The 27,778-nt window shown below is 33.0% G+C and overlaps 1 protein-coding gene across 1 annotated transcript in view; it reads right to left on the bottom strand.

Moving 5' to 3' along the window:
• Positions 1–27,778, bottom strand: part of LOC127720877 (uncharacterized) — a 61,728-nt gene that overhangs the window by 16,551 nt on the left and 17,399 nt on the right. The window contains exons 3-7 of the mRNA XM_052227621.1: positions 6,830–7,040; positions 6,064–6,276; positions 3,689–3,811; positions 2,791–2,997; positions 1,966–2,123 (exon numbers count right to left, since the gene is read on the bottom strand). Of these exons, the coding sequence (XP_052083581.1) occupies positions 1,966–2,123; positions 2,791–2,997; positions 3,689–3,811; positions 6,064–6,276; positions 6,830–7,040 (912 nt within the window). The remainder of the gene's footprint in view (positions 1–1,965; positions 2,124–2,790; positions 2,998–3,688; positions 3,812–6,063; positions 6,277–6,829; positions 7,041–27,778) is intronic.

Below are 27,778 nucleotides of genomic sequence, written 5' to 3'. Positions count from 1 at the left end.
GGAATCAGAGCTTTGCATGAGGGAGACGTATTCCTTGGTTTAAAATAATTTCGAATTTTTTTATAACAGCAAGCTTTATTCAAACAATATCCGTATTTTCATGCCAGTACCGAAATACTGGCTACGGGGCTGGTGATACCGTCGGGGACTAACTGTTTAACCAGCAGAGGTATAGTTGTTTGTGTTTATGTATGTCAAAGGTATGTTGTCATGAAACTAAAGATTATCAATTGAAGCTCTGCTCCTTTTGTTTTTTTGGTATGTGCGTAGCGATTTTGTGTCATGGAATGATACACCAAATCCTTTGTGTTCTTCAATATGACGGTCTTTGATAAGCTTAACCGTTTGAGGGTTGGAAACATACAGATTAATACCCCCCCCCCCCCCCCCCCCCCCGAATATCAATGTAAGATGTTGATATTTTAACTTTCAACTCTTCTTCATGTTTATTCTTAAACGTACAATTTAATCTTCAAAAATGTCACCAGCAATCCAAGACGTTAAATGATGTTCAATTATTCATTGTTACATGTACAAAGCATTCTTATCTGATTCAGTTTATGTTTACACTGGGAAACCATTGTAACGGTAAATTGGTTTGTAGAGTAGTAAATTTTATGAGAGACAAGAAAAAGAATTTATTCTACTAAAAAAATAAAAAATGAAATAAAAAAATATTACAACAAATTAAATCAAGCCCGATCTGTTTTTCATGCAAAGGTCAAATCGGATACATGATATTTACGACTTAAATTCATCGTAAACTATACAGAAATTACTTATGAGTATGAATTAAGGAGATCTGTTATGATTGCTAATTAAACAAATATACTCCAGAGACCAATGAACGTGAATGTGAGATTTGTTTTCTTTGTCGTTTATTATTAACTAATAAAGTAATATCTACGATATGTTTTCGCTTTGTGGGAAAATCTTTTTTTTTGTTTCTAAATTAAGTATTTTCCAATTAATTACACCTTATGTAAGAATCCTGGGTTTTGATTGGTTGATAGCCAGTGTATTTTTCACCAATTTACTGTTATCAAATGAATATCGTTCATTTTTTAACGCCGCCGGGGTATATGCAAAAAGGATATGCCTTTTTTACCCTCTCTGCCGTGGTATTTGCCAAAAAATACTCTATCCGACTGGACGCTTGTAACGTCACGATCATCAACGCGTTTTTGAACGTTAACATTCGGTGTAATTAAACAGATATAGCATGTTCTTGAGGGGTATTTAAGAAAAATACCAGTCTTGAGAATGAATTTCCCTCGCCTTACGGCTCGCGAAATTTAACATTCTCTCGACTGGTATTTTTCGCAAATACCCCTCCTTAACATGATATATCTGTTCAATAATCTATAAAGAAAGCATAAGTCTGTTTGCCTGAGTCAGGTCTTTAAACGGACCAAATTCACTAACTACTGTATTCATAATTGCAATAAAAAATATTTTATAGAGTCATGTGTTAGTACTAGAATCAAAACAAAAATAAATACATCTAAATAAATTTTATTTTAATATGCGAATGAATATTTGCGGCTGAAAAAGTTAAGGGTAAAAATTGAAAAATTTCACAAAGTTGGTTTAAGTCTATCTATATATTACATTATACATATTTATTAACAGGTTAACTCCTAACTATCCTACTGCATGTCGATACTTTTACTTTGGCATTGTACAGGTCAAGTCTTCTTTGACTGTCCATGACGTTAAAACACTAAATCCCTGGGATGTGTTTTGGTTGATTTTATTCTCTGATGCATGAGTTTTTATTATTAATTGTTTTTGGCTTTTAACTAGCTTTCAGTAACTGCGAGTACTCTCATCTTCTTATGTCTATTAAGATCTGACCAAACTTTATTGAATAGTCTAATAAAATAAGAGAAAAAAATCATACACATGTGACTAATATTAACAATGTTAAAATAATCATTTTTGATCGATGAAATTCTGTATTACCTTTAAGTAAACTTGATAAACATCATAGACAAGTATGGATGTCACAGCCATAACCTCAGCTGATCCAGTTGATGTAACAGCCATCAGTAACATCACACATATAAGGAATTCCCCCGGTCTTCCTAACAACTTCTGTGCAATCAAGGGTGGAATTAGACCTAAACAATGCTAAGGTGATTAAGTATTATGCGATTTATGCGTCCAAAAATATTTGCATTCTTTTTATTGTATGAACATGTAGTCGTCGTTAAAATGATATCAGAACGATTATGATCAAATATACAAGGAACTTTAACTTACGAGGAAGTTTATTTTATTTCTAATAATTAGTTGCATTGTCATGTATTCTATAGGGTTATGATATTTGTCTGGCGGAAAGATAACATTGTAACTATTCCGTAGATTTCAACGGCATATCTTAAACACTTTTTTCTAATTTCCTCTCAAAGTACTCTTCGAATACGAAGTGCCTTTAAGGTTTTACATTCATAGTGACATCTTTTAAAGGGTCAAAGATAGATGCATACATAGGGCGTTCGTAAGCGAAACTTGTAAATGTGTAAAATTGTATATTTTCATTTTAAATCATGAGCTCTGATCAAGATTGACTACCAATTTCCAAAGCATTACTCAATCCACCAGTAATGAATTCGATTCAGATGAATATAAAGATACACGTATTATAAGTATTCAATACTCAAAACACTTTATCTACTCCAAGACAGTTATTATGCTGGCAATTCGATATTATTTGTTTTGGTGATGATTAAAGGACTTTAGTGTACGTGTAAGTTCCCGGATTTCTATTTTCGATTACTAATATACCTGCATCTATACTAGCGTCATCTAACAACGGAGAGTCTTGCTGAGCACTTAAAGCAATATATCCTAAACCAGTAGTAGATGCAAATGCAAAAGGTATTGCAAACCAACAGATACCACCGAGCAGAAAACCGAACACACCTTCCTTAGGTTTTGCAGCTACTGAACTTTGCCAGTATGACTGATCGACAAATACTGTTCCAAAATTTCCTAAAATGAAAGAGTTCCTGGATATCATTTTCCTTTTGATATACGAATCTGAATATAATATATATATATAGCAATATATTTCTTTCGTAGTATAAAGGTAAAAGATGCTGACACCGCTTATCTTTCTATAGAACGACATTCTTTCACCTAAAAGCACTTCCATCATGGACACATTAATCAACCATGGATTAATATATCACATTTATATATAATTTGATATGGTTTTAAATCAAGGCATTCTAACGATTGATATAAGCATATTTAAAGCATTTATTAAGCACTTTCAGAATAGTAAAATTCATGTTTTTTCTGCACTGTTCATGCGCGATGATATCTTAACGGAAGTGCAATCATCAATATCAGTTTAAAGAACTATCAACTGTTAAATAATTTGGTTTAAATAGAAAGTTCGTCGGTATGGTATTTCTTGTTTTGATTCACTTGTACCTCTATTTGTTGTTTGTTATATCGATATTATAAACTTGCATTTCAGCTCTTTTCCTGAACTTATCTTAACAGAATGTTTTTTTTTTGTGTAAACCTTTTCTCACGCCGTTGATTGAAATAAAGATTTTGAAGATTTTGTCCAGTGTCAGGAACATTATATTTTGTCTTTGTATTTACACGAATGGCACGCAGTCATATTATAATAACATCACCATTTTTTGTTACATTTCCAAAACAAACTTACCTACAATATTGATGAGACCGAACATGAGCCCCTGTTTCGACATAATTGTCAGATAACTTTTATCTAGGTTTTCCGCTGGTCCTTCACTACAGCCAACAAACTGATAAATTATGTCTTTGCTTCCTAAATCAAATGGAATTGTTACTTGTGTGACATGCATTTACCTCTAAAAACGAATTAATTGAAATGTTAAATAGAATAGACCAAACATATAAAATGTTGTACCCTTTACAAACTTTAATTCACACAAACTGACAGATTGCTTAATGAACGTGGTCAATTATTCGTTTACTCTTCCGGAGCACCTGAGATCACCCCCCGTTTTTGGTGGGGTTCGTGTTGCTCAATCTTTAGTTTTCTATGTTGTGTTTTGTGTAGTATTGTTTGTCTGTTTGTCTTTTTTCTTTTTTTAGCCATGGCTTTGTCAGTTTATTTTCTACTAATGAGTTTGAATGTCCCTTTGGTATCTTTCGCCTGTCTTTTAAAGCCAGTTAATATACCAAATGTCTGTTTCAGCAAGAAAAATGATTTTCTTTTTAAAAGTATCTATTATATCAAAATATTCATGGTGAATTTATCAAAGGTAGTAATATTTGCCAGTAGTATTTTCTCTACTTTAACAGTAACCCAAGGAAGAGAGTCATGTGTAGTGTTTAATTTGCAAACTTAGAAATTGAACAAAGTAAAGGTACGGAAATGTGTGGTATCTGAATATATATGATGTTGTAAAAGCTTAAAATTAATTGAAATGGTTATGCTTATGTCATATAGCTCAAAAATAAAAACTTCTATCATCAACAAATATTTTATGAACACCTATATTTTGTAGAAGACTGTATGTTGCCCTCTAGATACTTTTTTGGACGTTTTTTATTGTTGGGTTGTTTTCTCAATGACATATACCCCAGATCTCCTTATATTATTATTTTGTTTCCCATAAATGGGTATACTAAATAGTACAGTGGCACGAAGAAGCTACTATTGAACATAAATCGATTGAATCATGAATTTTCCAAGAGGTTTGTTTCAACCTTGCAATATTATTGGGTACATGCAAACATCGACAAAAGGCAAGATGTTCTTTTTATCAAGACATTAACCCGTACAGTACAGTGCAATATCTGAGAGGTATAAATTATGACCTGTGCTGAATGAAAGGGTTTTATTACTTTGTCTGAAGACGGGATTCTTGTCATTGTTTGTGGTTTATTTACTTTGTCTGAAGACTGGATTCTTGTCATTGTTTGTGGTTTATTTACTTTGTCTGAAGACGGGAATCTTGTCATTGTTTGTGGTTTATTTACTTTGTCTGAAGACGGGAATCTTGTTATTGGTTGTGGTTTATTTACTTTGTCTGAAGACGGGAATCTTGTCATTGTTTGTGGTTTATTTACTTTGTCTGAAGACGGGAATCTTGTCATTGTTTGTGGTTTATTTACTTTGTCTGAAGACGGGAATCTTGTCATTGTTTGTGGTTTATTTACTTTGTCTGAAAACGGGAATCTTGTCATTGGTTGTGGTTTATTTACTTTGACTGAAGACTGGAATCTTGTCATTGTTTGTGGTTTTTTTACTTTGTCTGAAGACGGGAATCTTGTCATTGTTTGTGGTTTATTTATTTGTCTGAAGACGGGAATCTTGTCATTGTTTGTGGTTTATTTACTTTGTCTGAAGACGGGAATCTTGTCATTGGTTGTGGTTTATTTACTTTGTCTGAAGACGGGATTCTTGTCATTGTTTGTGGTTTATTTACTTTGTCTGAAGACGGGATTCTTGTCATTGGTTGTGGTTTATTTACTTTGTCTGAAGACGGGAATCTTGTCATTGGTTGTGGTTTATTTACTTTGTCTGAAGACGGGAATCTTGTCATTGTTTGTGGTTTATTTACTTTGTCTGAAGACGGGAATCTTGTCATTGTTTGTGGTTTATTTACTTTGTCTGAAGACGGGATTCTTGTCATTGTTTGTGGTTTATTTACTTTGTCTGAAGACTGGAATCTTGTTATTGTTTGTGGTTTATTTACTTTGTCTGAAGACTGGAATCTTGTCATTGTTTGTGGTTTATTTACTTTGTCTGAAGACGGGAATCTTGTTATTGTTTGTGGTTTATTTACTTTGTCTGAAGACTGGAATCTTGTCATTGATTGTGGTTTATTTACTTTGTCTGAAGACGGGAATCTTGTCATTGTTTGTGGTTTATTTACTTTGTCTGAAGACGGGAATCTTGTTATTGTTTGTGGTTTATTTACTTTGTCTGAAGACGGGAATCTTGTCATTGTTTGTGTATTATTTACTTTGTCTGAAGACTTGAATCGTGTCATTGTTTGTGGTTTATTTACTTTGTAATGAAATTAAAAGCAAAATTTCGACCGATACCTAAAGGATTACTGCTGTTATCCGGATCATTGTAGACTTTCTGCATGATTATCAACATTATTATGTATATCAATGCTGTATTAAAATACGAGACATAAAATGTAGCTCCTAGTCCACCAATAAATGTATAGGTTCCTATCACTGCAACTACTAACACTGTGGCAAATTCTACATTTAATCCTTTAACAAGACTAGTCAATACAGCTGCGCCTCCTGAATAATTATAAAATGAGAGAACATTGAAAAGATTGTAACATCACAAATTAAAATTCCATTGTTCTATGTACTTGTTTATATTTATTAATTTGACCACAGCAGTATCAATTTATTTGTCTTGACGTCTATATGAAATTGTTGTGATATCTTTGGGTTTGATAACATATCCTCCCATAATGAATATTGATATATATATAAATGATGACATACAAATGGTGCTACATATGACTCCTTGGTATTTATCCATTTCAAGAGAGCTAAACATAAATTGTGTTAGTACTTACACAAAAAATCCTATTATAAATAGGACAAATTCATTAATCGCAGCATCCCACAGAGCAACTTTAATATACTCAGTTTATATTGGTGTTTGTATATAGGCTAAGCCTTATTTCTATCAAATCATTGTGACACCATCTGGATACGTTATTAAAGTTGTCCCAAGTCAGAAACCTCTAGCCTTTGGTGGAAAGTTGTCTCATCGACAATCATATCACATTTTTAACTTTTGTAATAATCGTAGGTAAAGTATATATGATATCAAACTTACCCAACATCAACATAGCAGTCACAATTAAATTGGTCAATAATCCAAATACACAGAATGTGATATGTGTTTTCTTGTCAAATCGGGCTCTGATCACTTGTAAAAATGTCTTTGCACCTGGTGCTCGTATTTTCAGTTGAGCGGAAATAATTGAAAACAGGAGAATTTGGATAGTAGCACCCGCAGCATACCATAAAGGGCCGCTTATACCATACTGTCAAAATATAAATTAAGAAAATGAATACAAATATGAATATCTTTAAATTTTGACGCAGTATCATTTAATATCATATTACAAAATGTGTAATACTTCAAAAACATTTTATCTCACTTACAAGTGTCTTCTGAAGTTTTAACTATATTCAAATCACCCTGGTGGTCTCGTGGTAACGTGCGTAAAATATAATTGAAAATTGAAATGCTTTGTCTTCAAAATAAGGACTTTATCACAGAATGAAAACACTTAATCTGTAAAAGTTCTAAAAATTTCCGAAGAATGAGCTATTTTAATATTATAAAGTATCAAGAAAATTTTGTGAAAAAGTAAGACATGGAAAAACTAACACTTTATACCTTTTGTTTCATTGATAAAAATAACATGAACTCGCCTGTGTCCAGTTTGATGATCAATTAAATAACTGTAGGTGTGTGTACGTAAACAGGAAATGCAAATTAACCTGTTTTCAGATATACAGAGTATAATTGTATTTTAAGCCATTCAGTCAGATAAGGAACTTCCAACAGAATTAAATTATGACTTATTAAGTATGAGGGTCTCTTTTCTTTATTCTTCAATTTTTAAGTCCATTTTACTCTATTCATTATTATTCATTTTGCCTATTATTGATCATTATTCTCTAACATGTGCTGGAACCCTATCAGACCCTCAAGTTTAAGAACAGTGTTTTTCTTATATTTAAAAGAAAACCAGTTTGTTCGACTTTTCGTATCGAATGAGGACAGAAAACTAGAGACACACATATCATAAGTATTATTGTTGTTGATGATGGGAGTTTTTAACAACCTTGACTGGCTATACAGCCCTCGCACGGTCGGTATATTATTGTTAATCCTCTAACAAGAGTAGTTATATTGTTTCTAAAAGAATAATCAACTTCAGATCTAGAGTTGCCATTCCTGTCTTCTTAAACACTTACTGTAACGTTCGGACGCAGGACAAATTTGTGCAGTTGAAGCAATATTAACTTCATCCAAATTAAATTACCTGTCCGTCTAATATACGCGCCTAAATGGTTTTCGTCTCTAAACCCGCTGCATTTGTTTGCACCTGTCCTAAGTCAGGAACCTGATGTTCAGTGGTTGTCGTTTGTTGATGTGGTTCATAAGTGTTTCTCGTTTCTCGTGTTTTAAGATAGATTAGATCGTTGGTTTTCCAGTTTGAATGGTTTTACACTAGTCATTTTTGGGGCCCTTTATAGCTTGTTTTCGGTGTGAGCCAAGGTTCCGTGTTGAAGGCCGTACTTTGACCTATAATGGTTTACTTTTTCAAATTGTGACTTGGATGGAGAGTTGTCTCATTGGCACTCATACCACATCTTCATACATTTATCTAATTGTTAAGGTTATGCTTGTATAGTAATCATTGACATTTCTATCCTGTTTTAAAACAGGTTTTCTTCAAAATATTATGCGTTACATTGTATACATCTTATTTCATCTTTAAAGTTCATTTCACTGGCTCTAATTTGTTTCTGAGAAAATACTCTACATACTTTGCAAATTTACTAACGGTATATATGTTTATTTGTTATATAAATGTGCGTGTGCTCAATTTCCAGAATTGTTCAACATATAGATATGATGAGAAAGACTAGAAAATTTTAAATTTTAAAAAATATACTCACATCGTCGGATATATTTTCTAAAGATAGTATTTGTTTCGTCAATACACACCACATTTCCCCAAAAATCTAATTACATATGAGACATTTTTAAACTTGATTGGTTATCTTAAAATAGTTTGAAGTTCTTTTATAACTGTTTAATTGTAACTTGTTTATTAGCATTGTCGGTTTTTCATGGAAACGTGATATAGCAATTAACTATAAAATATAAACGACCAATCAATTTCTTTTAAAATTTTATAAGCAAATTTCATTTCAATGTGTCTGTTGGGAGTATCATCAAATTAAATTCCAAAACCTTAATTGAACATTAAACAACAATAGTTTGAAATTAATGGATTTCAACGACAATTATTATATTATTATATTGTAACGACAGTTAAATATACATTATTATGTTATTTTTAATCATGCTAGTATTGTTGATGAGATTTTTTTTTTTAAATATGTCTGATAATGAAAAATTGATATTTCTTTTTAAAAATGAAAATATGGTATTTTATGCTGCCAAAATCTGCAATGAAATTTTAATAAAGCGAAAATGTATTTCATACTCATGATAGTTGACTTGTATTTGTATTATAATTTAAGAAACATTGTTTTATAGTCTATCTAGGGTTTTCTCAGATAAACTAGGATTATCTCACTATTTTACATTAAGTTCAGTTAAACCGGGATTATCTCGATTTTTTCAGATAATCCCGGTTTTTCTCAGAATGTTCAGATAAACCGGGATTATCTCAGCTTAATGCAATTTTGAGATAATTCTAGTTTATCTGAGATAATCTAAGATTAGTTAATAAAAGTGGTTCTGGCGTGCCATATTATAGTCTCTCATAAATCTTTATAGAGTGGCTCTTGTTGTTAACTTGTGTTTTAATATGCTGTATCTTTTACATGTAACAAGTGGTGAGACTTTAATAAAGTATTTGTCTTTGTCTTGTCTGTCTTGTCTGTCTTGTCTGTCTACATCCGTAAAAGGTAGTTCGAATAGAAACCTGATTTTGCATGTACATAATGTAAACAACACGTTCCAATTCGTTTTTTGTCTGAATTCCTTTACAATTTTGCTGTTGCTAACATACGGTCTGGATACAATTAAATTTAAATAAAAAAAAAAAATGAATTATAATTTATTGATGAAATTTCGAAGCCATTATACCAGTATTAACAGTTCGGAGATCTGGGGTTTGAAAATCTAGATATTTCAGAAAACGTACACATTTTAAGATTTTGCAAGATCATGTTTAACCTAAAGCAGACAACACCAAACACCATTATTTATGGAAAATTCGGACAATTTCCGATTTCCCTCACAGTTAAAATGCGTATAATAAAATTGTGATGTAGATTAGTAGATGATGAAGAGAAAAGGTTCTCTTCAACTTTTATAAATTGGTGTTTGTATATTTTAATAATTATGGCTTTGAAATCAAACAGTTGTAATTTGTTGTAAGAATTTTGACAATTGTGGTCTATCATACGTTTGGGGATCCCTGTGTCATTTTTCTTTAGTTGGACAGAATATTGGGTAGAACTTATACTTAGATAAATGTAAGAAGATGTGGTATGAGTGCCAATGAGACAACTCTCCATCCAAGTCAAAATTTATAAAAGTAAACCATTATAGGTCAAAGTACGGCCTTCAACACGGAGCCTTGGCTCACACCGAACAGCAAGCTATAAAGGGCCCCAAAATGACTAGTGTAAAACCATTCAAACAGGAAAACCTACGGTCTAATCTATATAAAAAACGAGAAACGAAAAACACTTATGAACCACATCAACAAACGACAACCGATGGACATCAGGTTCCTGACTTAGGACAGGTGCAAACAAATGCAGCGGGTTTAAACGTTTTAATAGGCGCCAACCATCACCCTACCTGAAACAATAGTATAACATTACAACATAGAAAGATCAATATAAGCAAGAATGGTCGTCTGACATTTTTAATTCAAATAAAATAATTTGTGATAGAATATTTAAGAATGAGTTCTGTTTTGAGTGTTATTTATCGTCACCACTCTCATGTTGAATGTTCTTTATTTAAATTAAGATATGGCCGTCATCGTTTGCCCGTTGAATCGTGCAGATGGCATAAAACTCATAGAAACGAAATAATCTGTAATGTATGTGACAGACATGAAATAGGGGATGAGTACCATTATATAAATATTATTGGTTTGTAACTTAATTAGTTCTGAAAGGAAATAATTATTACCGCGATATTGTCAAAAAAAAATTTAAAAAATAGACAAATACTGTAAAATTAATCAGTTTTTTCCATAAGGCGAAGTATACGTAATTGCAAGCCTCTAGCGGAATTCGGGATACAAAACGTGCGTCGTTAGTTACGCAAGTTATCTCACCTACTCCAAGAACGGGAAATGGGCACATGAAAGAGAAATCATCATTTTAATGACTTTGTGCGGTCTATCATGAACCCAAACAAGTATTCCCTTGCTATATCAAAATTTCAAAGAAAATAGCTGACTCCAATCAGAAATCTTAGATCTATCTTAGTATCCTATTGTGTGTTAGTCTGCAACTGTTTTTGTTTTAGGCTCACGCAGAAGCGGGTACATAATACCGCTCGTATTTATTTTAACAGAAATTAGAAATAAACAAATTAACTAGTGACAATTCTGCTTCTAGGTGTATCATACTCGTTAAGGGACTTATCATTTTTTACCTGGGAGGGGGCTGGTCATTTTGAAATCATACATACAAAATTTCTTGATCCCCCCATAATATTTCACTATTTTTATTTGATCCCCCCTGTAAAAACATTTTAAAAAATGTGATCCCCCCTCTATTAAACATGCCAAAATTTTAACATGCAAATCACTTATCATGTTATTTCACCTGACTCAAGCTAGCTAGCAAACAACTAGGAGGTATAACTAAAAACCACAATATCACATAAGGTTATCACGTTTTTTCGAGCTAGCGAACAATTATGAGAATACATACAATCTTAAACAAAAACGAAAAAACTAACTTAAAACAAAAGGGAAACCATACTTCATATATAAAGAATACAAAGCTTTTCTTTCCTAACTAAATAAATCCATATAAGGCATTCAATAGACAGCTGGATTACAATGACCATAAGTTAACACAATGACACAATGCATTTTTAGGGAATAGGGTGCACTTTACGTTGTTTGGTCCGATTAATAGAGATTGTGACAGGTTAGGCTATATAGGTGTTTAAGAGGAGATAGTGCCGCATCGTTTAGGAAAATCTCCAGAGTGGTTTATGTTCGAAAATCTTAAATTGTGGTAGAAAAAAACTGAAATTAACAAATGAAATTTGGGTATAGGACATTTTAAGTTAATTTTTGACCAATTTGAATAGATTGTTACAGGCAACGACTATAAAAGGTGTATATATAATTTTCATAAGTACTTGGGAACAGGACAATTATTTTCGCGTTTTCTGTATACTACATGTACTATGATAATGCATATACTATAAATAAAGTGTATTTGCTATTTACTATCAATTCCAAGTCTACTATCCACGGCGGTCACTGCTATATTATTTAGAGATCTAGAGAGTCTCTATATAATATATCAGTGACCGCCCTAGATAGCAAACTTGGAATTGATAGTAAATAGCAAATGCACTTCATTTATAGTATATGTATGTTCATAATATACAGAAAAACGCGAAAATAATTAAAATTAACAGAAAAACAAAAAATAAAGGACTTTGGAAAAAAGGGGGAGGGCTAAAAAAAAAATTGTAATGTCCCCAAGTACATGTACCTATGACCTTTCTAATTTGATACCGTTTTTGAAATTCTCCAGTCATAAAATCTTTTACAAAAATTCATCCTACAACAGATTACATACTTTCAACCACACTCTAAAATCCCGCTATTACAATTTGAAAAGTATGTCTAAGATGTGCACTTGTAATTGGGAGATACTCATAAGACATGCAACCTGAAATCAAGGACACCACTCGATTTAAAATGCTCCCCTTTGTACACCTCAGTATCTAAGTACGTCACTTCTGTATTAGAGAAATTATACGTAAACTTAATAATCGTGTTTTGGGAGGTGTTTTGTCTCTTTCTGACAAACCAGTCAGTAAAGTTGGGGAGGCCAAACAGAAATGTATTCTCAGAAAATGGCTGTTTAAGCAGCTGAACACACTTCTGTTTTAAAAATTGTATTTTTTGCTCACCTTGAATAAAGTTTTATAAAAATAAAGTTACTGTTTGACTTGACAGTTGAGAAACCAGATAATTGCTAGAGATAACCAAAAGTGCTAAATCACTGAGTAAAGACCGGCAAATAGAGGTGTCCCTTCTGTTTTGGCAAAAAAAAAAAAGCAATTAATTATTTAAAGCTAATAATTTCTTAATATTAGCCTCAAAGATTTTTAATGTCCATTGAAAGGAATTTAATTGTTTATGTAACTAGATTAAGACAGATTAATGTGTCCATAGAACCTGTTCAGCCTATGTCAATTTGAAGTTTTTATTACTTTAACTTCACTATAGAATCAATGTTAAGAACTATTAATAGCAATTGAGCAGTACGATTAGCATCAAAAGATACATGTATGTGTATTAAAATTATGATTATTGAATTTGAAGATTATGATAAAAAGAAAATTAAATACTGACAACTGATAACTGACAAGACACTTTTACCACACAGTACTGTAAGAAATAATTGTAAGGACAAGGTTCACTTATGGCACAAAATGGCCTAAAATATCAACTTTATCATAAAACACCAAAAGGTTCACAGTTTGGTTCGTAAATTGGTCTTTTTCAAAAACCTTACTGCTAAATAAATCTGTTCTTTTCATAAAAGTACATAATATTCTCCAAAGTAGGCCCATTTTGGACATTTTGTCAAAATATGATGATCTTGTGCAATTTTCAGACCCAAAAGATTGGCCGCCACCTACGATCCAAAATGTTTTGTAACTAAAAGATTCCAATTTTGCGGATATAGAGTTCATCAATATAAAAAAAATTTGGATCGTGAATGGCGGCTAATTAATTAAAAAAATTACCAAAATTGACCTTTAATACAAATAATGTTTATTTAAGGGGTCATAGCTTCATAAAAATGAAAGGAAGGTGCCAATAAATACATTTTTGTCTTAATAGTATTATCACAAGTATTTCTATAAGTTTAAAGTTTTTTGTCCCGATTTAAAAAACATCAAAAATTTAGGGACATTTTTAACCCTTCGTGAACCTTCTCCTTTATTAGTCATGGGGTAGATTTTATATGTATTAATACCCCTAATATGACCTTTTTACATATATAATATTTATATGTGTGACCTGCAACCCGCAACCCACAACCTGCAAAATAGCACTTCCCGTTGGTTGCAGGCTGCAATCGGCAAGTCAGTTGAATATGAAGGAGGAAAGAAAATATAAGTGTTTCACCAAAACATTATATATGCGGGTATATAAGGTTCAATTTGTGAATATTTGAAAAATGTGTAAGAATGTTTCGTATTTTATTTCCTTTATTAAACTGAACGAAGGTTTGAAATTTATTTGAAATTGATTCTTGATGTTATAAAACTTATATGTATGAGTGCCATTATATGAATTTAACTATTATGAGACAAATAACAAATGATTTACCAGCGGTAAAATTTTAGCTGGAGAAGTTAACTTGCTACGGATAAATAGCAGAAAATGTAGAAATTTCGAGAAATCACACATAGCGATGTGTACGAAACAGAACCTTTTCAGGAAAAAATACACGACTTTATCAAAATTCCACTGAAAGAATTGTTATGAAAAAAAATGACCACAACGCCGGAGTATTTTTCGTTGATTTACAAAGTCATTTAAAAGTGTGCAAAGTTTGCTACAATTCCATTGCGACCTTTCTTAAACTATTTATGTTAAATGTATTGTTATTAACTTATTTTGTTATGTTATATTAAACATGTAATATCACTTTTCATTCAATGTGTGTGTCCCCCGCCCCCCCCCCCCCCCTGTTTCTTTAATAAAACATGAATTGAAATCTAGAGACACATGATAGATTATCATGATCATGATAATGATTATAGAAAGCCATTTAAAACAATTTACCAAATCTCTAAGGTTAGAATTTTATTGTGTGAACCATCAAATTTTAAGGTGGATTAATTGGTTTCAGTGACAGATTTCCTCTTACAATATTTTATAACAAGTTTAATTGTTTCAAATGAAGGATTTATGCCCATCTGTCCAAACTCATTAAAACAAAAGTAAATAAGATGTAATAGTTATTCAGTATCCCTTTGCATTTTCATCCTTAAATTAAATGAAGGAATTAAGAACTTGTATCTGTCAAGACCTATTGTTATTGTTATTGTAAAATGAATGAGTATTCATTTGGTATAAATAAAACCAAATGAAGTGCAAATGTCAATCATTAAGCAACCCAACAAAAAGTAACTAAATAATAAGAACATACATTTCAAATATTAACAGAAGTATACATTATATAAATAACACATAGCAGAGAGGATGATTGAGCAGATTGTTACCCCGAGAAAACATTGTCAACTGAGGCGAAGCCAAGGTTGACAATGTCTTTTCGAGGGGTAACAATCTGCTCTATCACCCTCTCAGACATGTGTTATTTAATTTATTATACTGAATGTTCTGTTATTACTGTCGATTAAATTTCAAATTCAAAGTAATAAACTATGACGTCTTGTACATAACAACCATCCGTATTTAATAAAGCGCACACTTGATCAAGCGTCTCCGTGAAGGGTAATAGAGTATTTGCCATAGGATAGAGTCGTATTTAATAAAGCGCACACTTGATCAAGCGTCTCCGTGAAGGGTAATAGAGTATTTGCCATATGATAGAGTCGTATTTAATAAAGCGCACACTTGATCAAGCGTCTCCATGAAGGGTAATAGAGTAAATTAACACCCTCGTATTAGCCAATCAAAATATGGCATTTTGACGTGAAGTATAATAAAATTAAATGTTTAGAAAAACCATTTTCGGCCACTTGCTCTCTTCTATTTCCATATGTTTTTCTTTATTATTTTGTGATATTTATTTATTAAAGATATGTTTATTTAGACAAATTACGAATTTTGAATGAATACTACAAAAAGAGAGATATCGAAAAAAGAAAGCACTATCAAGCCCATTCAAATGCTTAATCAAATGATCACTTTAAAATTACTGCCAATACTACTTCAAGTGATCTGAAATATATTGTACATGTCAATAAATGTCTGAAGGTATATAAACTGTCACTTTGATTAGTTGGAAAATAATTAATTTTAAACATTAAGGATGAGTGTTGGTCTATTTTCAAGATTACATCTTATTTACTTTTGTTTTAATGAGTTTGGACAGATGGGCATCAATCCTTCATTTGAAACCATTAAACTTGTTTTAAAATATTGCAAGAGGAAATCTGTCACTGAATCCAATTAATCCACCTTAAAATTTGATGGTTCACACAATTAAATGTTTAGAAAAACCTCATTTAATTCCATTCCCATTGTTAATTCTAAACGTAGAATGAGAGGAAAATATTTATTTGTTTGCATGTATATGTTCACGAATACGTAGTAATCTAAAGAAAAGGGAAAACGTAAGCATTTCATAATTGTGACTTTCAAATTATGTCTATTTTTGTTATTGTAATAAATAAACCATTTTCGGCCACTTGCTCTCTTCTATTTCCGTATGTTTTTCTTTATTATTTTGTGATATTTATTTATTAAAGATATGTTTATTTAGACAAATTACGAATTTTGAATGAATACTACAAAAAGAGAGATATCGAAAAAAGAAAGCACTATCAAGCCCATTCAAATGCTTAATCAAATGATCACTTTAAAATTACTGCCAATACTACTTCAAGTGATCTGAAATATATTGTACATGTCAATAAATGTCTGAAGGTATATAAATTGTCACTTTGATTAATTGGAAAATAATTGATTTTAAACATTAAGGATGAGTGTTGGTCTATTTATCAAGATTTTAAATATGCATGAGTCAACTTCCACATACAGTTGAGATCGTCAACTTAAGCATTGTGTTTAAGTTTCATAACATTTGGTTGAGGCTAACTGAAGTTAGAGAACGGAAACGAAAATTTCATCAATTTTTCCGTTTTTGTCAATTTCACAATTTCAATTTTTTAATCGTAACTTCAGATTTTCGAACATAAACTACTCTGGAGATTTTCTTAAACGATGCACCAACACCTATATAGTCGTTGCCCGTCTCAATCTCTTAAATTGGTCCAAAATTAACTTAAATTGGCCTACCCCCCTAATCTCATTTTGTCAATTTCACATTTTCAGTTTTTTAACCGTAACTTCAGATTTTCGAACATAAACCACTCTGGACATTTTCTTAAACGATGCGCCATTGTCTCCTCTACAACACCTATATAGTCGTTGCCAGTCACAATCTCTTGAAATTGGTCCAAAATTAACTTAAATTGGCCTACCCCCCTAATCTCATTTTGTCAATTTCACAATTTCCGTTTTTTAACCGTAACTTCAGATTTTCGAACATAAACCACTCTGGAGATTTTCTTAAACGATGCGCCAATGTCTCCTCTACAACACCTATGTAGTCGTTGCCCGTCACAATCTCTTGAAATTGGTCCAAATTTTCTTTTAGTGCCCTTTCCCCCTAATCTCATTTTGTCAATTTCACAATAAAATTTTCAGTTTTTTAACCGTAACTTCAGATTTTCGAACATAAACCACTCTGGAGATTTTCTTAAACGATGCGCCATTGTCTCTTCTACAACACCTATATAGTCGTTGCCCGTCACAATCTCTTCAAATTGGTCCAAAATTACTTGAATTGCCATACCCCCCTAATCTCATTTTGTCAATTTCACAATACAAGTTTCAGTTTTTTAACCGTAACTTCAGATTTTCGAACATAAACCACTCTGTTGATTTTCCTAAACGATGCCCCATTGTCTCCTCTACAACACCTATATAGTCGTTGCCCGTCACAATGTCTTGAAATTGGTCCAAAATTACTTAAATTGGCCTAACCCCAATCTCATTTAGTCAATTTCACAATTTCAGTTTTTTAACCGGAACTTCAGATTTTCGAACATAAACCACTCTGAAGATTTTCTTAAACGATGCGCCATTGTCTCCTCTTCAACACCTTTATAGTCGTTGTCCGTCAAAATCTCTTGAAATGGGTCCAAAATTAACTTAAATTGGCCAAACCCCCAATCTCATTTTGTCAATTTCACAATTTCAGTTTTTTAACCGGAACTTCAGATTTTCGAACATAAACCACTCTGGAGATTTTCTTAAACGATGCGCCAATGTCTCCTCTACAACACCTATATAGTCGTTGTCCGTCACAATCTCTTGAAATTGGTCCAAAATTAACTTAAATTGGCCTACCCCCCTAATCTCATTTTGTCAATTTCACAATTTCAGTTTTTTAACCGTAAATTCATATTTTCGAACATAAACCACTCTGGAGATTTTTCTAAACGTTGCGCCAATGTCTCCTCTACATCACCTATAGGCAGTCGTTGCCCGTCACAGTCTCTATGAATGGGTCAACAATCAACTTAAGGTATCCCCCTTTTCGTTTTTAATTACAATTGTTCAACCTAACTTCAGATTTTTAACATAAACCATCCTGGAAATTGTCTTAATAGATACGCTTATGTCTCAGCTGCATCACCTATGCAGTCGTGTACCGTCACAATCTCTATAAATGGGTCAAAAATCAACTTAATGTATGCCCCCTCCTCCCTTTTCGTTTTTACAATTTCAGTTTTTTAAACTTAACTTCAGATTTTTAAACATAAACCATTCTGGAGTTTATCTTATTAGATACGATAATGTCTCCTCTATGTTACCTTTACAGTCGTTGCCTGTCACAATCTCTATAAATTGGTCAAAATCTTTATGGTATCCCTTTTGTTTTAATTTTTTTTATTCGTTTTTGTTTAATATTTTGAATATTCTCATAATTGTCCGCTAGGTCTCTGTAATTGTTCGCCAGCTCGAAAAAACGTGATTGTCTTATGTGAAATTGTGGTTTTTAGTTATACCTCCTAATTGTTCGCTGGCTAATTGTTCGCTACAATTGTTCGCTAGCTTGAGTCAAGTTGTTACTTCAAGTAAATATTGAAAATGAAATATTCTCAGTGGATTGAGTCCCAAAACTTATTTGAGGGAAAATTGCCTTGAAATAGGGCTCTTCCATGAATATTAGTAGGTAGAGCAAGCCAGTGCTTTGAGTAGCTTTTTCTGACTTTTTTTTTTCTAATTTCCTATATTAGACTATGAAAGAAAACTTGATTCTGAGTAACACTGCAAAAAATATAGATTAAAAAGTAAACTTTTTGAAACAGTAACAACACATTATTTATATGTCCCTCTCTTGAACGCTGCTTAAACTTAAGTTTTACGTATGGCCTTATTGAAACCTCCATTGAGTCGCTAAACTTTTATATGGATAGCTCATGCTTTCAGCTTGAACAATTCAGTTACTCATTTATTGTCACATTTCATTCATAAATGTGTGATCGTAACCTCAAATTTTTGATTGATTAGCCTTAACAGTACAAATTTTGAGGGAGTGAGAGGTATAAATGGACCCAAAGGGCTCTTGTAATGAAAACAAAAAGATACATTGGCAATAATGCTTTTTAATTTAGTGATCGACGTGAGTTAAATATAACAACTGAATTATTCGGATTATGAAGCACCTATGTATTTTATATAGGACAAAATGACACAAAATGGCAGCTTCCTGACATCACCAAAGTCTTGTGATGTCCTAATTACTTAATTGTATATGAATGGTGTTAATATATTTTGATTGACTGTTGTAATGTTCTTCTTGACATTTTGTCTCTTGAAGTATGTGAATTACTTATTTCCAAGTGCAAAAAATATTGATCCCCCCACTTTGAATTTATAAAAAAATTTGAACCCCCCCTTGTCCACATACAGAAAAAAACTTGATCCCCCCTGCATTTTGACCAGCCCCTCTCCCAGATAAAAAATGATAAGTCCCCATGCCAAGAAATCCTCGCTAAAAATTCCGGTCGACCTCCTACGGCATCCATTAGTAGTTAAAGATTTGATTTCATTCAATAAATTAATTTATGACCCGCGTGTACGTCTCACTTAAAACACAGCCATATACCAAATGGTCAAAATTAATCATCCATGTAATTTGCTCTATGGGATGTTTGCAAAATTTCAACGGAGGCAATTTCTTGGCATGGGAGAAAGGAAGAAAGACCATTCACAATTTGTCTTACATTTGTTTTTCTCTCTTTCAATTAAATAAAAAAAATTAAACCTTTCAGATGTAGAGTTCATAAGAAGAAAATATTCCCTGTGGAACACCAGCACCCCCACCCCCTTTTGTTGTGCTCTCTATTTTTAACCCTCTAATCTAATTAAAATTAAAACTTTGATTTCTAACCGATCTATTCATGTACCGGACCGGCAACTTTTTTTATTTAATAAGAAAATCTACAGTGCCGTTATACACATGCATGTTGATTGCTTGGAGTCCCCGCCCGAAAAGAAAGAAATAGTCTAACTCCAAGATACTATATTCCTGAATCACGTGATTTTTACTACGTGGAGCTTAAATTAGAATAAATACCGAATATGGAAAGTGAAACTACAATTCATAACATAAAGTCCGTTGGCAAATAGAAGAAAAAGAAGATTATTTTTGGCAAAGGGTACCGGGGTAATCCTCTTTGTGTTCAAAATATACATGAAATATTTGCCACTGCCCCTTGTCTCGGTTCTATTAATGTTTACCCTGAGTTTTCTATCTGTTACGGGAGAAAGGAAGAAAGACCATTCACAATTTGTCTTACATTTGTTTTTCTCTCTTTCAATTAAATAAAAAAAATTAAACCTTTCAGATGTAGAGTTCATAAGAAGAAAATATTCCCTGTGGAACACCAGCACCCCCACCCCCTTTTGTTGTGCTCTCTATTTTTAACCCTCTAATCTAATTAAAATTAAAACTTTGATTTCTAACCGATCTATTCATGTACCGGACCGGCAACTTTTTTTATTTAATAAGAAAATCTACAGTGCCGTTATACACATGCATGTTGATTGCTTGGAGTCCCCGCCCGAAAAGAAAGAAATAGTCTAACTCCAAGATACTATATTCCTGAATCACGTGATTTTTACTACGTGGAGCTTAAATTAGAATAAATACCGAATATGGAAAGTGAAACTACAATTCATAACATAAAGTCCGTTGGCAAATAGAAGAAAAAGAAGATTATTTTTGGCAAAGGGTACCGGGGTAATCCTCTTTGTGTTCAAAATATACATGAAATATTTGCCACTGCCCCTTGTCTCGGTTCTATTAATGTTTACCCTGAGTTTTCTATCTGTTACATGCCAAGAAATCCTCGCTAAAAATTCCGGTCGACCTCCTACGGCATCCATTAGTAGTTAAAGATTTGATTTCATTCAATAAATTAATTTATGACCCGCGTGTACGTCTCACTTAAAACACAGCCATATACCAAATGATCAAAATTAATCATCCATGTAATTTGCTCTATGGGATGTTTGCAAAATTTCAACGGAGGCAATTTCTTGGCATGGGAGAAAGGAAGAAAGACCATTCACAATTTGTCTTACATTTGTTTTTCTCTCTTTCAATTAAATAAAAAAAATTAAACCTTTCAGATGTAGAGTTCATAAGAAGAAAATATTCCCTGTGGAACACCAGCACCCCCACCCCCTTTTGTTGTGCTCTCTATTTTTAACCCTCTAATCTAATTAAAATTAAAACTTTGATTTCTAACCGATCTATTCATGTACCGGACCGGCAACTTTTTTTATTTAATAAGAAAATCTACAGTGCCGTTATACACATGCATGTTGATTGCTTGGAGTCCCCGCCCGAAAAGAAAGAAATAGTCTAACTCCAAGATACTATATTCCTGAATCACGTGATTTTTACTACGTGGAGCTTAAATTAGAATAAATACCGAATATGGAAAGTGAAACTACAATTCATAACATAAAGTCCGTTGGCAAATAGAAGAAAAAGAAGATTATTTTTGGCAAAGGGTACCGGGGTAATCCTCTTTGTGTTCAAAATATACATGAAATATTTGCCACTGCCCCTTGTCTCGGTTCTATTAATGTTTACCCTGAGTTTTCTATCTGTTACACCCGGGAGAAAGGAAGAAAGACCATTCACAATTTGTCTTACATTTGTTTTTCTCTCTTTCAATTAAATAAAAAAAATTAAACCTTTCAGATGTAGAGTTCATAAGAAGAAAATATTCCCTGTGGAACACCAGCACCCCCACCCCCTTTTGTTGTGCTCTCTATTTTTAACCCTCTAATCTAATTAAAATTAAAACTTTGATTTCTAACCGATCTATTCATGTACCGGACCGGCAACTTTTTTTATTTAATAAGAAAATCTACAGTGCCGTTATACACATGCATGTTGATTGCTTGGAGTCCCCGCCCGAAAAGAAAGAAATAGTCTAACTCCAAGATACTATATTCCTGAATCACGTGATTTTTACTACGTGGAGCTTAAATTAGAATAAATACCGAATATGGAAAGTGAAACTACAATTCATAACATAAAGTCCGTTGGCAAATAGAAGAAAAAGAAGATTATTTTTGGCAAAGGGTACCGGGGTAATCCTCTTTGTGTTCAAAATATACATGAAATATTTGCCACTGCCCCTTGTCTCGGTTCTATTAATGTTTACCCTGAGTTTTCTATCTGTTACATGCCAAGAAATCCTCGCTAAAAATTCCGGTCGACCTCCTACGGCATCCATTAGTAGTTAAAGATTTGATTTCATTCAATAAATTAATTTATGACCCGCGTGTACGTCTCACTTAAAACACAGCCATATACCAAATGGTCAAAATTAATCATCCATGTAATTTGCTCTATGGGATGTTTGCAAAATTTCAACGGAGGCAATTTCTTGGCATGGGAGAAAGGAAGAAAGACCATTCACAATTTGTCTTACATTTGTTTTTCTCTCTTTCAATTAAATAAAAAAAATTAAACCTTTCAGATGTAGAGTTCATAAGAAGAAAATATTCCCTGTGGAACACCAGCACCCCCACCCCCTTTTGTTGTGCTCTCTATTTTTAACCCTCTAATCTAATTAAAATTAAAACTTTGATTTCTAACCGATCTATTCATGTACCGGACCGGCAACTTTTTTTATTTAATAAGAAAATCTACAGTGCCGTTATACACATGCATGTTGATTGCTTGGAGTCCCCGCCCGAAAAGAAAGAAATAGTCTAACTCCAAGATACTATATTCCTGAATCACGTGATTTTTACTACGTGGAGCTTAAATTAGAATAAATACCGAATATGAAAAGTGAAACTACAATTCATAACATAAAGTCCGTTGGCAAATAGAAGAAAAAGAAGATTATTTTTGGCAAAGGGTACCGGGGTAATCCTCTTTGTGTTCAAAATATACATGAAATATTTGCCACTGCCCCTTGTCTCGGTTCTATTAATGTTTACCCTGAGTTTTCTATCTGTTACATGCCAAGAAATCCTCGCTAAAAATTCCGGTCGACCTCCTACGGCATCCATTAGTAGTTAAAGATTTGATTTCATTCAATAAATTAATTTATGACCCGCGTGTACGTCTCACTTAAAACACAGCCATATACCAAATGGTCAAAATTAATCATCCATGTAATTTGCTCTATGGGATGTTTGCAAAATTTCAACGGAGGCAATTTCTTGGCATGGGAGAAAGGAAGAAAGACCATTCACAATTTGTCTTACATTTGTTTTTCTCTCTTTCAATTAAATAAAAAAAATTAAACCTTTCAGATGTAGAGTTCATAAGAAGAAAATATTCCCTGTGGAACACCAGCACCCCCACCCCCTTTTGTTGTGCTCTCTATTTTTAACCCTCTAATCTAATTAAAATTAAAACTTTGATTTCTAACCGATCTATTCATGTACCGGACCGGCAACTTTTTTTATTTAATAAGAAAATCTACAGTGCCGTTATACACATGCATGTTGATTGCTTGGAGTCCCCGCCCGAAAAGAAAGAAATAGTCTAACTCCAAGATACTATATTCCTGAATCACGTGATTTTTACTACGTGGAGCTTAAATTAGAATAAATACCGAATATGGAAAGTGAAACTACAATTCATAACATAAAGTCCGTTGGCAAATAGAAGAAAAAGAAGATTATTTTTGGCAAAGGGTACCGGGGTAATCCTCTTTGTGTTCAAAATATACATGAAATATTTGCCACTGCCCCTTGTCTCGGTTCTATTAATGTTTACCCTGAGTTTTCTATCTGTTACTCGGGAGAAAGGAAGAAAGACCATTCACAATTTGTCTTACATTTGTTTTTCTCTCTTTCAATTAAATAAAAAAAATTAAACCTTTCAGATGTAGAGTTCATAAGAAGAAAATATTCCCTGTGGAACACCAGCACCCCCACCCCCTTTTGTTGTGCTCTCTATTTTTAACCCTCTAATCTAATTAAAATTAAAACTTTGATTTCTAACCGATCTATTCATGTACCGGACCGGCAACTTTTTTTATTTAATAAGAAAATCTACAGTGCCGTTATACACATGCATGTTGATTGCTTGGAGTCCCCGCCCGAAAAGAAAGAAATAGTCTAACTCCAAGATACTATATTCCTGAATCACGTGATTTTTACTACGTGGAGCTTAAATTAGAATAAATACCGAATATGGAAAGTGAAACTACAATTCATAACATAAAGTCCGTTGGCAAATAGAAGAAAAAGAAGATTATTTTTGGCAAAGGGTACCGGGGTAATCCTCTTTGTGTTCAAAATATACATGAAATATTTGCCACTGCCCCTTGTCTCGGTTCTATTAATGTTTACCCTGAGTTTTCTATCTGTTACACCCGGGAGAAAGGAAGAAAGACCATTCACAATTTGTCTTACATTTGTTTTTCTCTCTTTCAATTAAATAAAAAAAATTAAACCTTTCAGATGTAGAGTTCATAAGAAGAAAATATTCCCTGTGGAACACCAGCACCCCCACCCCCTTTTGTTGTGCTCTCTATTTTTAACCCTCTAATCTAATTAAAATTAAAACTTTGATTTCTAACCGATCTATTCATGTACCGGACCGGCAACTTTTTTTATTTAATAAGAAAATCTACAGTGCCGTTATACACATGCATGTTGATTGCTTGGAGTCCCCGCCCGAAAAGAAAGAAATAGTCTAACTCCAAGATACTATATTCCTGAATCACGTGATTTTTACTACGTGGAGCTTAAATTAGAATAAATACCGAATATGGAAAGTGAAACTACAATTCATAACATAAAGTCCGTTGGCAAATAGAAGAAAAAGAAGATTATTTTTGGCAAAGGGTACCGGGGTAATCCTCTTTGTGTTCAAAATATACATGAAATATTTGCCACTGCCCCTTGTCTCGGTTCTATTAATGTTTACCCTGAGTTTTCTATCTGTTACATGCCAAGAAATCCTCGCTAAAAATTCCGGTCGACCTCCTACGGCATCCATTAGTAGTTAAAGATTTGATTTCATTCAATAAATTAATTTATGACCCGCGTGTACGTCTCACTTAAAACACAGCCATATACCAAATGGTCAAAATTAATCATCCATGTAATTTGCTCTATGGGATGTTTGCAAAATTTCAACGGAGGCAATTTCTTGGCATGGGAGAAAGGAAGAAAGACCATTCACAATTTGTCTTACATTTGTTTTTCTCTCTTTCAATTAAATAAAAAAAATTAAACCTTTCAGATGTAGAGTTCATAAGAAGAAAATATTCCCTGTGGAACACCAGCACCCCCACCCCCTTTTGTTGTGCTCTCTATTTTTAACCCTCTAATCTAATTAAAATTAAAACTTTGATTTCTAACCGATCTATTCATGTACCGGACCGGCAACTTTTTTTATTTAATAAGAAAATCTACAGTGCCGTTATACACATGCATGTTGATTGCTTGGAGTCCCCGCCCGAAAAGAAAGAAATAGTCTAACTCCAAGATACTATATTCCTGAATCACGTGATTTTTACTACGTGGAGCTTAAATTAGAATAAATACCGAATATGAAAAGTGAAACTACAATTCATAACATAAAGTCCGTTGGCAAATAGAAGAAAAAGAAGATTATTTTTGGCAAAGGGTACCGGGGTAATCCTCTTTGTGTTCAAAATATACATGAAATATTTGCCACTGCCCCTTGTCTCGGTTCTATTAATGTTTACCCTGAGTTTTCTATCTGTTACATGCCAAGAAATCCTCGCTAAAAATTCCGGTCGACCTCCTACGGCATCCATTAGTAGTTAAAGATTTGATTTCATTCAATAAATTAATTTATGACCCGCGTGTACGTCTCACTTAAAACACAGCCATATACCAAATGGTCAAAATTAATCATCCATGTAATTTGCTCTATGGGATGTTTGCAAAATTTCAACGGAGGCAATTTCTTGGCATGGGAGAAAGGAAGAAAGACCATTCACAATTTGTCTTACATTTGTTTTTCTCTCTTTCAATTAAATAAAAAAAATTAAACCTTTCAGATGTAGAGTTCATAAGAAGAAAATATTCCCTGTGGAACACCAGCACCCCCACCCCCTTTTGTTGTGCTCTCTATTTTTAACCCTCTAATCTAATTAAAATTAAAACTTTGATTTCTAACCGATCTATTCATGTACCGGACCGGCAACTTTTTTTATTTAATAAGAAAATCTACAGTGCCGTTATACACATGCATGTTGATTGCTTGGAGTCCCCGCCCGAAAAGAAAGAAATAGTCTAACTCCAAGATACTATATTCCTGAATCACGTGATTTTTACTACGTGGAGCTTAAATTAGAATAAATACCGAATATGGAAAGTGAAACTACAATTCATAACATAAAGTCCGTTGGCAAATAGAAGAAAAAGAAGATTATTTTTGGCAAAGGGTACCGGGGTAATCCTCTTTGTGTTCAAAATATACATGAAATATTTGCCACTGCCCCTTGTCTCGGTTCTATTAATGTTTACCCTGAGTTTTCTATCTGTTACTCGGGAGAAAGGAAGAAAGACCATTCACAATTTGTCTTACATTTGTTTTTCTCTCTTTCAATTAAATAAAAAAAATTAAACCTTTCAGATGTAGAGTTCATAAGAAGAAAATATTCCCTGTGGAACACCAGCACCCCCACCCCCTTTTGTTGTGCTCTCTATTTTTAACCCTCTAATCTAATTAAAATTAAAACTTTGATTTCTAACCGATCTATTCATGTACCGGACCGGCAACTTTTTTTATTTAATAAGAAAATCTACAGTGCCGTTATACACATGCATGTTGATTGCTTGGAGTCCCCGCCCGAAAAGAAAGAAATAGTCTAACTCCAAGATACTATATTCCTGAATCACGTGATTTTTACTACGTGGAGCTTAAATTAGAATAAATACCGAATATGGAAAGTGAAACTACAATTCATAACATAAAGTCCGTTGGCAAATAGAAGAAAAAGAAGATTATTTTTGGCAAAGGGTACCGGGGTAATCCTCTTTGTGTTCAAAATATACATGAAATATTTGCCACTGCCCCTTGTCTCGGTTCTATTAATGTTTACCCTGAGTTTTCTATCTGTTACATGCCAAGAAATCCTCGCTAAAAATTCCGGTCGACCTCCTATGGCATCCATTAGTAGTTAAAGATTTGATTTCATTCAATAAATTAATTTATGACCCGCGTGTACGTCTCACTTAAAACACAGCCATATACCAAATGGTCAAAATTAATCATCCATGTAATTTGCTCTATGGGATGTTTGCAAAATTTCAACGGAGGCAATTTCTTGGCATGGGAGAAAGGAAGAAAGACCATTCACAATTTGTCTTACATTTGTTTTTCTCTCTTTCAATTAAATAAAAAAAATTAAACCTTTCAGATGTAGAGTTCATAAGAAGAAAATATTCCCTGTGGAACACCAGCACCCCCACCCCCTTTTGTTGTGCTCTCTATTTTTAACCCTCTAATCTAATTAAAATTAAAACTTTGATTTCTAACCGATCTATTCATG

The sequence above is a fragment of the Mytilus californianus genome, unplaced genomic scaffold (assembly GCF_021869535.1).
Source record: "Mytilus californianus isolate M0D057914Y unplaced genomic scaffold, xbMytCali1.0.p SCAF_11, whole genome shotgun sequence".
In the NCBI taxonomy this organism is placed as follows: domain Eukaryota; kingdom Metazoa; phylum Mollusca; class Bivalvia; order Mytilida; family Mytilidae; genus Mytilus; species Mytilus californianus.
The sequence above is the reverse complement of the archived record's forward strand: the minus strand, read 5'-3'. Positions and strand labels throughout refer to the sequence as shown.